Source organism: Triturus cristatus, chromosome 5_1 (assembly GCF_964204655.1).
Source record: "Triturus cristatus chromosome 5_1, aTriCri1.1, whole genome shotgun sequence".
Classification (NCBI taxonomy): domain Eukaryota; kingdom Metazoa; phylum Chordata; class Amphibia; order Caudata; family Salamandridae; genus Triturus; species Triturus cristatus.
In genome coordinates, this window is record NC_140587.1 from 302,295,707 (window position 1) to 302,310,441 (window position 14,735).

A 14,735-nucleotide genomic window follows, 5' to 3' on the forward strand; every position below is an offset into this window, starting at 1 on the left:
AAAAATAAAACATTTAATATCTGAGTGACTGATTCCAGAATACAGTCAGAGCTTCCCACAAATTTACTCAATAACTGTAGAATGGAAGCCAGCAAATGTTCCAATGCAATCAAGGATTCAGAAATCGGTTTTTCCACTTCATGATAACCAGGAAGATCCATATGACCAATGCCAGATAAGTTAAGGAGTGGGCTCTTGGAAATGTTATACTGAGAGAAAATATCTGGCGATTTTAAGGAGGGGGTACTACTGTAAAGCAAAAGACCAGAGGGAGTAGCCCCAACCGGGGACTTAAAGGCTTCAGGTAATTTCAAAGAACCATCAGCTAAGTATCGACCGCAAAGCTCCAGGTCAATACTAGACAGCTGGGAATCTCCCTTAGTGTCGGCCTTTAATTGTGAGCCTCCCATAAGATCAATGGGTGATAACCCTTTACAAATAGCTGACCCATTATTCTGTTGCCCAAACTCAGAATTAAAGGAAACACCCTCTGTGCGCAAAGCTGCTGACGTTGGCGGGTTTCCCCCGCTAAGGATTCTGGGGACCGTAGTCCCGCTGCACACGGCGGCCGCGGGGATTATAACTGCGGCTGCGGCAGGGGGACGACGATAACTGCAAACAGCAGCTTGGGTCCAAGGACTCCACAAAAGGCACAACCAAGGCACAGGGAAGATATGTTCGTAAGTATCCACAGCAGGCAGAGCACACCCGCTCTGCAGGGACTGACTGTTGATTTATGCACCTCTGTGCGCAGAGCTGCTGGCGTTAGCGGGTTTCCCCCACTAAGGATTCTGGGGACCGTAGTCCCGCTGCACACAGCGGCCGCGGGGATTATAACTGCGGCTGCGGCAGGGGGACGACGATAACTGCAAACAGCAGCTTGGGTCCAGGGACTCCACAAAAAGCACAACCAAGGCACAGGGAAGATGTGTTCGTAAGTATCCACAGCAGGCAGAGCACACCCGCTCTGCAGGGACTGACTGTTGATTTATGCGCCTCTGTGCGCAAAGCTGCTGACGTTGGCGGGTTTCCCCCGCTAAGGATTCTGGGGACCGTAGTCCCGCTGCACACGGCGGCCGCGGGGATTATAACTGCGGCAGCGGCAGGGGGACGACGATAACTGCAAACAGCAGCTTGGGTCCAAGGACTCCACAAAAAGCACAACCACGAGCAGCTCGATACGGTAACCTATTTCATCAGCCTTAGGATCCCTGGCGGCTCCCTACCACCCGTGGTCATCTTTATAATAGGGTTAGGCGTGGGCTGAGCAGAGCATTGGTGGCGCTAGGACCGGGGCTCAAATGTGAGAGGGGGGGCAGAGGGGCGATTTGCGGTTAGCGGTTGGCTTTTGACGGGTGGCAAATGGCCCCGCTGGTTTCTCCGCTCGCGCTCTCCCGCGGGCACTCACAGCCGCTCGTAAACACAGCCGCAGCCTCACACCGCACAACGACCGTCTCGGCTCCGTCCGTTCCTCTTGCCCTGCTCTGCCGAAGGTCCGTACGCCGCTGCCACGGCTCCAGTGGTTTCCACTGCTCCCGCACCCGGTGCTCTGCTCTCCGCTCTCCGCACTCTTACACCACGTGACAAGAGATCTCCAACGCTCTCTCTCCCTCTCACGCCTTCAAATGCACATCCTGCATGCTCTGCTCTTGGCAAGACTGTTCCACTCCGTGCCAGCTCCCACTGAAAGCCAGTAAGATTACAGGACAGAAGAGAAGCAGGTATATGCAGGAACATCCTACATTAAGGCTAGGGTAAAATAATACAATAAAGTCAGTTAAAATGGTGGTGGTCGAGGGTCATCATAGGGTGCCAAAATCCCAAAAGTGGCTTTTATTACAGCCGTTTATTAGGCAATTTCCAAGAGATTTCTTTTGTTTACTCTCTGAGCCTGTGCCTTCCTTAACCTACCTATAAGCACTGTGCCCTACATTCAGTGCTCCTTACCATACTCATAAACACTCTGCCCTACATTTAGTGCTCTATAATTGTCTCGGCCCACATGCCATGGGCAAGCGTATTATCTGCTTCCAGACTTGTCAGATGACCTTTTACCTCCAGCCTAACCTTTTTACCTTCTACTTTTGGGCAAGCGTCTGCTTCCAGCCTACCAGGTGACCATTCACTTCCAGTGTACCTTTTTCGGTCTCGCCTGACCCAGCGCATGCGCTGGTCTGGCAAGACTTATTGAGAGGGCTCCAAAAAGTGCTACCAGGCCTGCCTAGAGCTATAGTCCATGTCCACGGGTGCGCGCGCCGTGCTTTACCGCGATTACTTTCACTTTTGCGGCCGCAGGGCCGCTTGGTATAGCCAATAGGTCTCGCTTTTGGGACCTTATAAGTATTTATAAGGTCCCAAAGGTGAGACCTATTGGCTATGCCAATGCTTGTTTCTTTCTATCTCAGTGCAAGCGACTGCTTTCAGCCCGCCGGGTGACCATGCACTTCCGGTGTACCATTTTACCTTCTTGTTCCAAACAAACGTATGCTTCTCGTCCTTCCAGCCCGCCGGGTGTCCTTTCACTTCTGACATAACCTTTTAATCTCTACTTCTGGGCAAGTGCTTGCTTTCAACCCACAGGATGACCCAAGGGGCATTTTTTTAAACATATATTCGGCTAGTCCTGTACCGGGGCAGGATTTGAAGAATGCGTATAAAATTGTTTAATCCTGACCTTTCAGTTTTTCTGTTTGTATAAAGCGATTTTGTTATTTTGTATTACATAGAAACTGTTAAAGCTCTACAGCTTTGTTCATGCCACAGAAAGACTTTATTGTGTATGACCTTTAAAATATATTGATATATAACTGTACTCTCATTTTTGTTTCTTGTTTAGAGAGATGGCTCAACAAACACAGATCATTTGACATCTGTACTAAACTTGCAGATTTCTATTTATCGTAGTATGAAGAATGTACAAAGGGTCAGCTCTTGCCTACAGCAGCTAATAACTTTGCACCCTTTTAATCCGTGGTATTGGAAGATGATCGCCGAGGCGTATATGGACATTCTGCAAGCTGCACAGGCATCTTTTATTGCAAAGAGTAACTTTGAGGATAAAGTAGGCCAGACTGAAAGCAGCCAAGGTGAGGACATTATGTCAGTTGGATTATGTTATGGCGAAAGGACTGATTCCCAATCTCATAAAGAACAACTCAGTAAGGAGTCCCATGGCTCAAACACATCCTTCTCGACCTTTAGTTGTAAGAATGACAAGCAACCAACAGAAGCTACGTTCCGATCCTCCTCGAAGAATGGAAGTACTCCTATACCTTTGGAAGCCTGTGCACAGAAGGATGTTAAAGAACTGAGGATGAAAGCTTGTGCTTCTTTAATCAGGACAAGGTAATATTAATTAGATTTAATTAAGCAATTAATATTCTTAATGGAATTTTGGCTTGTTAATAATGAAAGTGAGCCGATACTCCCCAGTTGTTTTTAGTTGGTCTTACCAGAAACTTTCATTTTACATATTTAATTTTTTCCCTTCTTAAAAAAACGTGCATTGGCGTAAAGTGGAGTGGGTGTAGAGTGGGGTAGAGTGGAGTGGATTGCAGTAGATAGGAGTGGGGTGGAGTGAGTTAGATTGGAGTGGGAGAGTTGGATAGATTAGCATGGTAGATTGGATTGGGGTAGATTAAATTGGGGTGGAGTGGGGTAGATTGGGGTACAGTTGGTTAGAGTGGAGTGAGGTGGATTGGGGTAGAGGGGAGTGGGATATATTATGGTAGATTGGATTGGAGTGGGGTGGATTGGAGTATAGTGGAGTGGGGGTAGACTGAAGTGGAGTTCGGTAGATTGGACTAAGGTAGATTTGGTGGATTGTAGTAGGGTAGAATGGAATGGAGTGGGGTTGGAATGGGGTTGTTTGGAGTGGGGTAGATAGGGTAGGTTGAGGGAGTGATGTAGATTTGGAGTGGTGTAGGGTAGATTGGAGTGTGGTGGGGTGAGGTAGAGTGGGGTAGATTTAGGAAGAGTGAGGTATATTGAACTGGAGTGGAGTAAATTGGAGTGAGGTGGAATGGGGTAGATTGTGATGTGATAGATTGGAGTTGGGGTCTTGGGTAGATTAGTGTGGTAGATTGGAGTGAGTTAGATTGCTTTGGGGTGAAGTGGGGTAGATTGGAGTGGAGTAGATTGGTTTGGGTTAGATAGGAGTAGGGTAGATCGGTTGTAGATTGGAGTGGAGTGGGGTCGATTGGGGACAAGTGGAGTGGGATAGATTGGGGTAGAGCAGAGTGTGGTGGAGTGGGGTCGATTGGGTGGATTAAAGTTGCGTAGAATGGAATGGAGTGGGGTAGATTGGTGTAGTTTGGAAAGTGGTAAATTGGGGTAGAGTGGGGAGGGGATAGATTGTAGTGGTGTTGTGTAGCTTGGGATGGGGTAAGGTAGAGTGGTGTGGAGTGGGGTTGATTGGGGTATAGTGGATTTGAGTAGATTGGAGTGGAGTATATTAGAGTAGAATGGAGTGGGGTTGATTGGAGTGTGGCAATTATGGTAGATTGGGGTGGAATAGACTGGGGTGGAATCGGGTAGGTTGGAGTCAGGAAGAGCCGATGGGATACACTGGAGTAGATTGGAGTGAAGTGGGATAGATTAGATGAAAGGGGAGTGCAGTGGATTGTATTGGAGTGGAGTGGGCTTGACTGAAATGGAGAGGAGTAGATTGGATTGGGGTAGATATAGGTGGAATGAGGTAGAGTGAAATTGGGTAGATTGGAGCGGGGTAAATTGGAGTTGGATAGAGTGGTGTGGGGTAGATTGGGATGGGGTGCGGTAGATTGGAGTGGGGTAGATTGGAGTGAGCGAATTGGATTGTTTAGATTGAAGTAGGGTAGTTTGGGGTGAAGTGGGGTAGGGTAGATTGAAGCGGGATAGAGTGAGGTGGAGTGGGTTAGATTGGACTGGAGTGGGTTAGATTGGAGTGGAGTAGATTTGGGTGGCATGCAGTAGATTGGACTGAAGTGGAGTGGTGTAGATTGGGTAGATCGTAAATGAGTGTGGTAGATTGAGGTAGAGTGGAGTGGAGTTGGATAGATTGGAGTGGAGTCGAGATTGGAATGGAGCGAGATAGATTGGGGAGGGTAGAGTGGGGTAGATTAGGGTGGAGTGAAGTGGGGTTGATTAGGTGGATTAAGGTAGGGTAGATTTGAGTGGAGTGTAGATGGAGTGGGGTAGATTGGAGTGGACTGCTGAAGATTGGGGTGGAGTGGGGTAGTTTGGAGTGGAGTAGGGTAGATTGGCTCGTAGTGGAGTGGATTGGTGCAGATTGGAGTGAAGTGGGGTAGATTGGAGAGGGAGTATGTAAATTGGAATGGGGTAGATTGGAGTGGAATGGAGAAGATTTGTCTGCAGTTGTTGGAGTATAAACCCATTTTCACTGCCTGTGTCACTTACCTATTCAAATGGTAGCTGTTTTGCCTTAAAGTTTTGGGTAAACTGCAGCTAATTCTATATTGTAGATGCCATAATTTTCTTTCACGTAGCTCCCTAATATTTCCAAGCTATCAAAAGAAGGCGAGTAGTTGGATGATTAGAAGAAAAACCAATACATCACTTATTTTGTGAAAATACATTGCTCTGGCATATTCAATTTCGGTACATTAGTTTGTCATGTGTGGACCAGGCCAGTTGGCCAGGTGTACAGAGAATGTTAAGGGCATTTGCTATAAAACTTAAATAATATGTAGATTTAGTGTACATTTTATAAACAATGACTACAAATTTGTAGGTAATGACTATAAGTTTGTAGGTAGATGCAACTCTAGCATGGCATAGAGCCATATCTATCTAGTTGTAGATATATATTGTTTTATATATATATATATATATATATATATATATATAATAGGACCTATTTTCGATAGGAAATCCGCAACATTCTATTAGGAATAACGTTGGCGCCGATTGACGAATCTTCGCGAAATTTTCCAAACTTTTGGCCAGCTCTGGTCCGCTCCTATCCTGAAAATTTCACGGTGATTCGTCAAGAGGGGGCCGAGAAAAAAGGGGGGTCCCAAAACGCGTTTTCCCCATGCATTTTTCCATAGGACCTGTTGACGCAGCTACAGCCCGAACTGCTGAATGGAATTATACCACATTTGGCAAAGAGGTAGTCCTCAGTTCAGACTCGTGCCTTTTGCTTAAATGGTGTAAATCCGTTCAGTAGTTCCTGAGAAGATGAGAGTTAAAAAGATTGATATATCTGTGCGGAGCCTAACCACACATCTCATCGTGAGATCTGATTGGCTGTCAGTACTTCATCCAAGAAGTGTTGGCAGCCATCTTGGGACCAATATACATGATAGCACCTCATTAAAAAGCATTGCAGTTAATAGAAGGTTTTAAGACTTTAGTTACATTATAAATCATTTGTTGATGGTACCATACTCATTTTAGGAATTGTGGTGTGTTCTAAGGTGATTTTACCATGTGAAAAAGCCTTCTGCTGTGATATCATGAATCATGTTTGAGAGAGAACTATTTTCTCATGCTTTTCCCACAGAGGTTTGGAAGGTGATCTATAAGCTAAACTGAGAGCATATTTTCTGTAAATTCACATTATCTTTCTCAGTCATGTGAGAATGAAGTCTGACATTCTCAGTAAAACATGTACATCCAACAAGGGCAGAGACTGTCAGTTGATTCCTTTGTGTTCTACTGCAACTTCCCAGAGTGTTCTAAAGAACAACTAGAGTGCTAACAGTCCTACTTATGACAAACGTATTGCACACCTGAAGCCATCTTGATTGGAATTAAGTGGTAACTCTTAAAACATATAATTTAAAAAGGAACAACATGAGGGGGTTCATTTTGCCATAGAAAGTATGATTAGTGCTGCAGAAAGAAAAATTAGGGCACATTTTGAGTGACTTCTCAAATCCTCTTCTATTTCATAAAAAAATTCTGACATGCAGACTGAAACATGCACTTTGAATACCAGCAGCAGACTTCCCTGGTGAGCAGTAGCTTTACTACAGTGATCTAATGAGCAACTAGAGTGCTAACATTCAGAATTTATGGCAAGTGTGTGACACATCTGAATGCCTTCTTGATGGAACCAAATTGAAAAACTGAAAGTATTTCCTACTGAGGAGACTGCAGTAAATGAGGAAATTGGGAAACTTCATAACAAATAAATCTCCCAAGATGGCCACCAGAGACAAAAGAGCCCAAATGTAGCCCAAATTTCACCCAGATGTAGCCCAAGTATAGCCCAATGACAGAATGTCCCAGAGTGTTCTAATGAACAACTAGAGCGCTAACAGTCTTACTTATGACAAAAGTATGGCACACCTGAAGCCATCTTGATTGGAATAAACTGGTAACACTTAAAACATTTAATTTAAAAAGGAACACAATGAGGTGGTTCATTTTGCCATAGAAATTATGATTAGTGCTGAAGAAAGAAAAATTAGGGCACATTTTGAGTGACTTCTCAAATCCTCTTCTATTTCATTAAAAAATTCTGATATGCAGACTGAAACATGCACTTTTAATACCAGCAGCAGACTTCCGTGGTGAGCAGTAGCTTTACTACAGTGATCTAATGAGCAACTAGAGTGCTAACATTCAGAATTTATGGCAAATGTTTGACATATCTGAATACCTTCTTGATGGAATCAAAGTGAAACACTGAAAGCATTTCCTACTGAGGAGACTGCAGTAAATGAGGAAATTAGGAAACTTCATAACAAATAAATCTCCCAAGATGGCCACCAGAGACAAAAGAGCCCAAATGCAGCACAAATATAACCCAGATGTAGCCCACATGTAGCTCAATGACAGAAGTGTGCAAAACACTTATTTTTTGTGTATTTGCAGTTTTATATAGTGCAGACTTGTCAGGTATTCGAGTGCTTTACATGAGCATTGGTTACATCACACAAGATCAAATAAATTTTGGTTGTAGACATGGGGAGATTAAGTGATTTGACCAGAATCACAGAATGTTGAGCTGAAGCAGAAACTCCAACCTGGTTCCCCAGTTGCAAAGCGTGCAGCTCTGGAAGTAACACCACATACTCTCCCCTAGGTGTAACATTTAATCAAGTGGTCAACTGGATAAAAAAACATAAAGATTACAAATAATTTAAAAGTTCTTTGTCGCTATTTGAAAACTCAGAAAATATGTCCTCATTTTAGTTTTTTAGAGCACTAACCATAATGTTGATGCAAAAAAGACCCTCTCATATATGTAATTTCTAAAGGAAATGCTCTAGGTATTACAGTTTTGATTACATCAAGATGACGTCAGGCGTTCCACACATTTGTAATAAATATAGAATGTTAGCAATCTAGTTGCTCATTGGGATACTGTTGGGAGGCAGAGGCCAAGGGCACGGACTCTGAAAATTGAAGGCAGGTAGGAGAGTGCAGAGGCAACAATTAGACCACACTGGGCAGGCAGGAAGGGCAGTGGCAGCACAACAGACTAAGGGGGGCAGTGGAAAGGGGGGCAGGGGCAACAAACCAACAATACAGGACTGGCAAGAGAGGCTGTGGCAATACAATAGACAATTGTGGGCAGAAGGAAGAGGCAGTGGTAGTACAACCATACATGCCAACAGACCCGTTTCAGCCAGGAAACGTCCAATGTTTTTAAGCTCAAATGGGCTGTATTTGATCTGTCTCCTGTCTACAATCTCCTATTTTTCAATGTAACTCAAAGGGGAAAATCAATACCCCAGTTTTTTTCAAATTCTCCCTCTTACCTAGTTCAAAATGTTCGCAAGTATGGTACATTGGATTATGGTAGGCAGGAGGAATTGGGGTAGGGACATGGACTCGGATAACAGAGGATAGGAGGGACATGGAGAGGTGCACCAAACTGACCCTACAGGGCAGGCATCAGGGTTTGCAGCAGCCCAATACACCACACAGGGCATGCGGGACGGGAGTGCAGCACAACAATCCATAGAAAGCAATAGGGAGGGGACAGGACCATGCACATGGACAACAGAGAACAGAGGGTAAAGAGGCAATGGTAGCTAGGTGACCATAATGGATAGACAGGAGAGAAAGCTGCAGCATAACAGACCATAAAGGGCAGGAGGGACGGAGCAGGGGCATTACAATGGAACAGACAAGGCAGGAGGGAGGGAATAGGGGTCTGCACATGGAAACAGAGGGCTAGGGGCAAGGGGGCAGGGCAGGAGCAGCAAGATGACCATGGAGGTCAGGCAGGATGGGCACTAGAAACAAGACACACCATGGAGAGCAACAATGAGACTATGATGGCATACACACAGACCATGGAGGGAAGGTGGGAGGGGGTCAGGGGCAGCTAGCTGACCACACAGGGAAGGTGGGAGGGGCCATGGCAGCACAGAAGACCATGCATGGCAAGCGGGAGGGTTAGTGGCAGCACAATGGCTATGATGGGCAAGAAGGAGGATGCAGGGGCACAAAGGACCATGGAGGATAGAAGGGAGGGTCAGGACCTGGGCACAGACAAGAGAGTTCAGGGGGAGGGGCCTCACAACAGACCATGCGGGGCAGGCAGGAGGAGCTGTTGCAGCACAACAGACCAGGGAGGGCAGAAGGGTGTGGCAGTAAAATGGACCGTGGAGGACAGGAGGAAGGGGATAGGGGAATGGCATGTGGACAGGCAGGGTGTGTAAGAAAGTGGGTTTCTGTTGCAGTAATCCCCCCCCCCCCTTTTTTTTGCCTAATAGCTGATGCACTTTTCCTTGTTGTGCCCTGGGCTCCTGCCAATCGGGTGCCCAGGGCCTGTGTTCCTTTCCTAAAAACTGCCTAACAGCCAAAACCCAAATTGGCAAACCCTGGCCACATGTCAGCCCCTGGTAAATGGTACCCTAGGTACCCAGGGCCTTGTGACCAGGGAAGGCCTCTAAGGGCTGCAGCACTCATTGTGCCACCCTTAGAGGCCCTGTACCCTAACACACACACACTGCTCTTGCAGGCTGAGTGTCTGGATACAAGACAAAACAGAGAGTCGACATGGCACACATCCCTGTGTGCCATGCCCACAACCTACACTGCCCTGGCATACATCAGCCCCCCCTCTAGCTGGGTGCCCTATGCCAGAGGTGTGGGCACAGAGGCAGGAGCCCTGTGCCCCTACAGTACCCAGGTCCATTCCTGGGTCCTGTAAGTGCAGTGCTGCCATCTAAGAGTATATGGTGCTGGGAGCTTGTCAAACACGAACTCCACAGCACTATAATGGCAGCACTGAAGACTGAGAAGTTTGGTATCAAACTGCTCAGCACATTAAATCCACACTGATGCCAGTGTGGGATTTAATGTACCAAGCACCACAGAGGGCATCTTAGAGAGGCCCCCTGAAACCTAAACCTACAATCCACATCTGTTCTGAGGCTGCCTCGGCTGCCACACAGCAGACATGTTGCTGGACCCCTGGGTAGGAGAGCCCCTGCTCTCTTGGGCCTGCAACAATGCACCTCCTGGGCGAGGTGCTAAATCTCCTCCCCCAGGATGGGCAGGGGGAAGCTTCAAAGGCATGCCGCCTCTGTGAGCTTCCCCAGGCCACTGCAACCCCCCACTCTGGCGGGAAGCTTGGCCGGAAACCCCAAATATGGACAGGGGATGTGCCAGCCTGCCAACCCCACCCCTCAGGTGGGGAGGCGAGGTGAAGCACATCTCTGGGCTCTCGCCATCTTGAAGATGGGAAGCCCTGCCCAATCAGGACTAGGCTCCTGCCCCCCTCCCACAGGAGAGAGGCAGGATAGGGGGTGTACCCACCCCAGGACAGGGACCCATTGGCCCCTGCCCTTCACCTACCTGTAACGCCCCTAAATCTAGTATTTAGGGGCACCCTGAACCTTCCTTCCCCAGATTCCAGATTCCAACATACAAAGAAGAGCAAGAAGAAAGAAGACCTGCCCTGCAGCTGTTAAGAAGAGGAAGACACCAACTGCTTTGGCCCCAGCCCTACCGGCCTGTCGACCCTCGAACCTGCTCTTGCTCCAACCCGGCATCTCTTGTGGCCAGCAACCTCACAAACCCCGGAGGACCTGGCTACCTTTTGTCACTAAGCCCCTGGGACTCCCATGAGTAGAGGCTCTACTCAAAACCTACTTCTAATCCCCGGCAGCAGCCCGGAACCACGAACCCAGCACACTCTGCACCAGCCAAGCCTGGCCAGTGCCAGAGTGAACAAAGACCACGAGGACGACCCCACGGCGACTGTGACCCCGAGTCCGGCACCCAAGGACCTCCCTCGACACTCCTGAAGGAGCCTGCAGCCTCAGAACAAGGTGCCCCCCCCCACCGCGATCAACAGAGGGTAAGATTTCCCGACACCAAAAGGCACCCCTGCACGCGGCGCCCCGCGGCCTCCTGTGCCCAATCCCGGGGTACCTACCTATCCTCCAACTACCCAACTTACCTCTCGAAGTGGTGGTGGCACCTGAAGAATCTTCGTCCCCGAGCTTGCAGTCTTTTTCTAAACCGGAGATTTCCCATTGAAACCAATTGAGTGCCCGAAGGCTCAAAAGCATCCTGCACCCAGCCGCCCGAGTGGCCCTGGCAGTGCAACCTCTACACCTACCTACTTACCCACTTGCCCTGAGTAAGTGACCAGGAGCCCAGCTCCCACAGCCGCGTGGCTTGCTAGTCAGCAGCCACCAACCAAGGCCCCCCTATCCCTCATAGGATAACATTGGGCCTAACTCTCTCTGCACCCGGCCGCCCTAGAGTCGCTGAGGGTGAACCAAGTGTACCTACCTGAACCTGGGGGACCCCTGAGTCTATGCCCAGAACCCCAACTCTGCCAGTCGAGTACTTACCTTTAAACCGATAACTCGATTTTCTTCATAGGGTAACATTGACTGGCTTTTTCCTGAAATTTCTTCTAAGTGTGGACTTTTCAAATCTTAAAATATTCACCAAAAATCAGCCGAGTAACGAAAACGAAAATACTCACCTGCTCTTAGGTGAGCTCCCAGTGCTGGATCTTGGTGCCCAGAACTGACTCTGAAAAATACTTACAACTGGACTTCCCAGTAACCCAATTTTCTTCCATAGGGAATCATTGACTGTTTTCTTAGAAATATTTTCAGTGTCATCTTTTATAATAGCTAAATATTGTTTAAATATCATCACAGTAATTAAGTTGACTTTCATCACTTGATTCTAAGTACTGACCCAGGACTGAATCTAGGATCCTGTCCTGGAATTCCAAAAGTAATCCCAAAAGTAATCTGGCAAATAACATGAAACTTCCATTGAACTCAATGCATTATTGTGTTTAAAATAGTGTTGCCTATTGCAACCACTTGTAACTGTTTACAGAAGTCAATTGCATATTGCAAAAGTATTTATATAAAGCATTTCATTCTGAGAAAGTATATTTTAATTCCAATTGTTGGTTCTAAAATAAAACAAGCATATATTTTTTTATATATAAACCATTGGCCTAGAGTTCAGTTATTGAGTGTGTGAGACCATTTGCTGACTGAGTGTGTACAACAAATGCTTTACACTGTCCTCTGATACTGCCTTAATGTCCGACCAAGCTACCACTTTAGAGAGTAAGGTTATATCTAACTTTAGCCTCTGCCAAGCCTCTGGGGACTGTGGACTCTGTACACCCTGTACCTATTTGGGAACAGTATATACAGAGCCACTTTCTCACAGGGTGGAGGTGGCAGGGACAGGTTACAGTCATCTGACAATGCTAGGCAGGTGGGAGGGGAGTGGCAGCTCAACAGAACACTCAGAGTAGATAGGAGTGGCAGGTCCATGGAACATGGTGGACAAAAATGATGGAGCAGGGGCATGCACAAAGACATCGGAGGGCAGGGGGAAGGAGAATAGGGGCAGCAAGCTAAGCACAGAGGCTAAGCAGGAGGTCAATGATGGGCCATAGAATTGGGCAATGGAGGGCAGGAGGAGTGGACTGGTACATCATGCTAAATGGAGGGCAGTGGCAGAACATCAGACCATGCATGGCAGGAGGGAGGAGGCTAGTCCATGGATTCAGACAACAGAGGATAGGGAGGTGGTGGATGGGGCAGCAAGCTAACTGTTCAGAGAAGGTGTGTATTAGGAACGTTATTGTTTTTAAAATGTGTGTCTGTGCGAACTACTTAAAATATGAACAAGTATGCAGCATAATCTCACTTTTATTCAGGAAGAAGAGGACGTTTTTGACTGTGACTCCGGGCTCACTTGGCAGAAACACCCCCTGACCCTCCACCCCCCATCGCAAAATGTAATGCCCGTGAAAAGGGTAGGTGGACGCAGTGTTATATAGAACATAGTCCTGAGATCACGATTGAAAATGAAAACTAGATATAGTATATGGTATAAACTATGCACCAAAAAGTGTGATATAAGATGAACCGGGGCATGAAATATAATGTGCAATACATTGTGCGCAATGACAGATTCATTGGAGAGCGCGAGATAGCACAGGCACTAGCGCGTGCTATGCGATATGCGCCTTGGAGTGTAACATGCACAGGGCAGTGTTGTGTAACCTAACTAGTCTCTAAAGTTGTAATATATAATATGTGCTGGGGAGTGTAACGTTGCATATGCACTGTGACAAAGATATGGATCCCAGATTGTAATATGTATGGCATAGCGCTGTGCGTTAAAACATAGGCATCGAGGAAGGCACGTTAGATGGGGCAATATAACCCGTGTGAAGGCAAGTGTGGCATGACATATTCACGGGGTGGTGTTACAGTGCACATGGGCTAGAGAGTGTCATAGCATACGCACTAGCTGGTGGAATACAACACAGAGGTGGTTGGCACTCGGCGGGCACTGGTGGGTGTAACACAGCATTGGGCTCAGCCAGGAGCACGCTGTGACTCTCAAGTGAGGTTCGTCTCCTTTCCAGAGAGTAAAATAAAAAGTATTACTCATCCGGTGGTGGATGTGTGTTTTATTAACCGTGAGGGGGGTTTCTTGCATAGTTTGGTCGAATTTTTGTCGAATCCCCTTTGAATGGCTTAGTGTGCGTGTATTAAATGTGCCCGTCAATAGCTACCCATGTTTGTATAAATAAACGACAAGGGTGTCTACTTGGAGAGTACCCACCGGCGGGGGCGCGAGATTAGGCACGGTAGGGCGTCAGACACGTCAGAGCTTCACTAGCGGTGTAAATACATTCCACGTGGATTCATTGTATGCATAGTTGCCTTTTAATGAATATCACGCAAATCGTCATGGTGATAGGTACATACGGTTTGTCCAGCATGTCCTAGGTGTTTCTATAAATATATATATTTTTAAAAATAATTAAAAACAAAGTCCGGCACCGGGGGATGGGGTCCCCGGGGCCATAAGTGGCCTAAAGAATAAAAAAAAAGGCCATGACCTGGGGTTTGGGGTCCAAATACATTTTTTTCAACAAAAAAAAATTAGGGTGCAGGCCCTGGTGAATGGGGTCCCCAGGGCCAATAAATTAGAAAAAGAAGGGGGGCCACACAGCCCTCCTTCTTAAAAAAATAAAATAAATAAAAGACCAGCATCGCGCCGGAGGCCACGCCCCCTCCTTTCAGCACTCTGCAAACGCGCCCCCTGGCCAGTTGTAAGTTGGGGAATTAATTCCCCTTCAATACTGAGGGTCCCTGAGGGCCAACTAGCCCAACAGGTATCTCCAGTATGTGCCAGGGAGCTGCGTTGCAGACAGGTGTTCTGAGGCCACGCCCCTTTTTACACCTCTATGCAACGCAGCTCTGTGGCGCTTACTGGAGGTACCTAGTGGGCTAGTTTGACCCTAGGGACCCTTAGGATTC

At 47.1% G+C, this 14,735-nt stretch overlaps 1 protein-coding gene across 1 annotated transcript in view; it reads left to right on the forward strand.

The window, feature by feature from the left end:
- C5_1H8orf76 (chromosome 5_1 C8orf76 homolog) overlaps positions 1 to 14,735 on the forward strand; it is a 186,101-nt gene that overhangs the window by 69,878 nt on the left and 101,488 nt on the right. Inside the window, exon 4 of the mRNA XM_085605030.1 lies at positions 2,837 to 3,345. Within this exon, the coding sequence (XP_085461156.1) occupies positions 2,837 to 3,345 (509 nt within the window). The remainder of the gene's footprint in view (positions 1 to 2,836; positions 3,346 to 14,735) is intronic.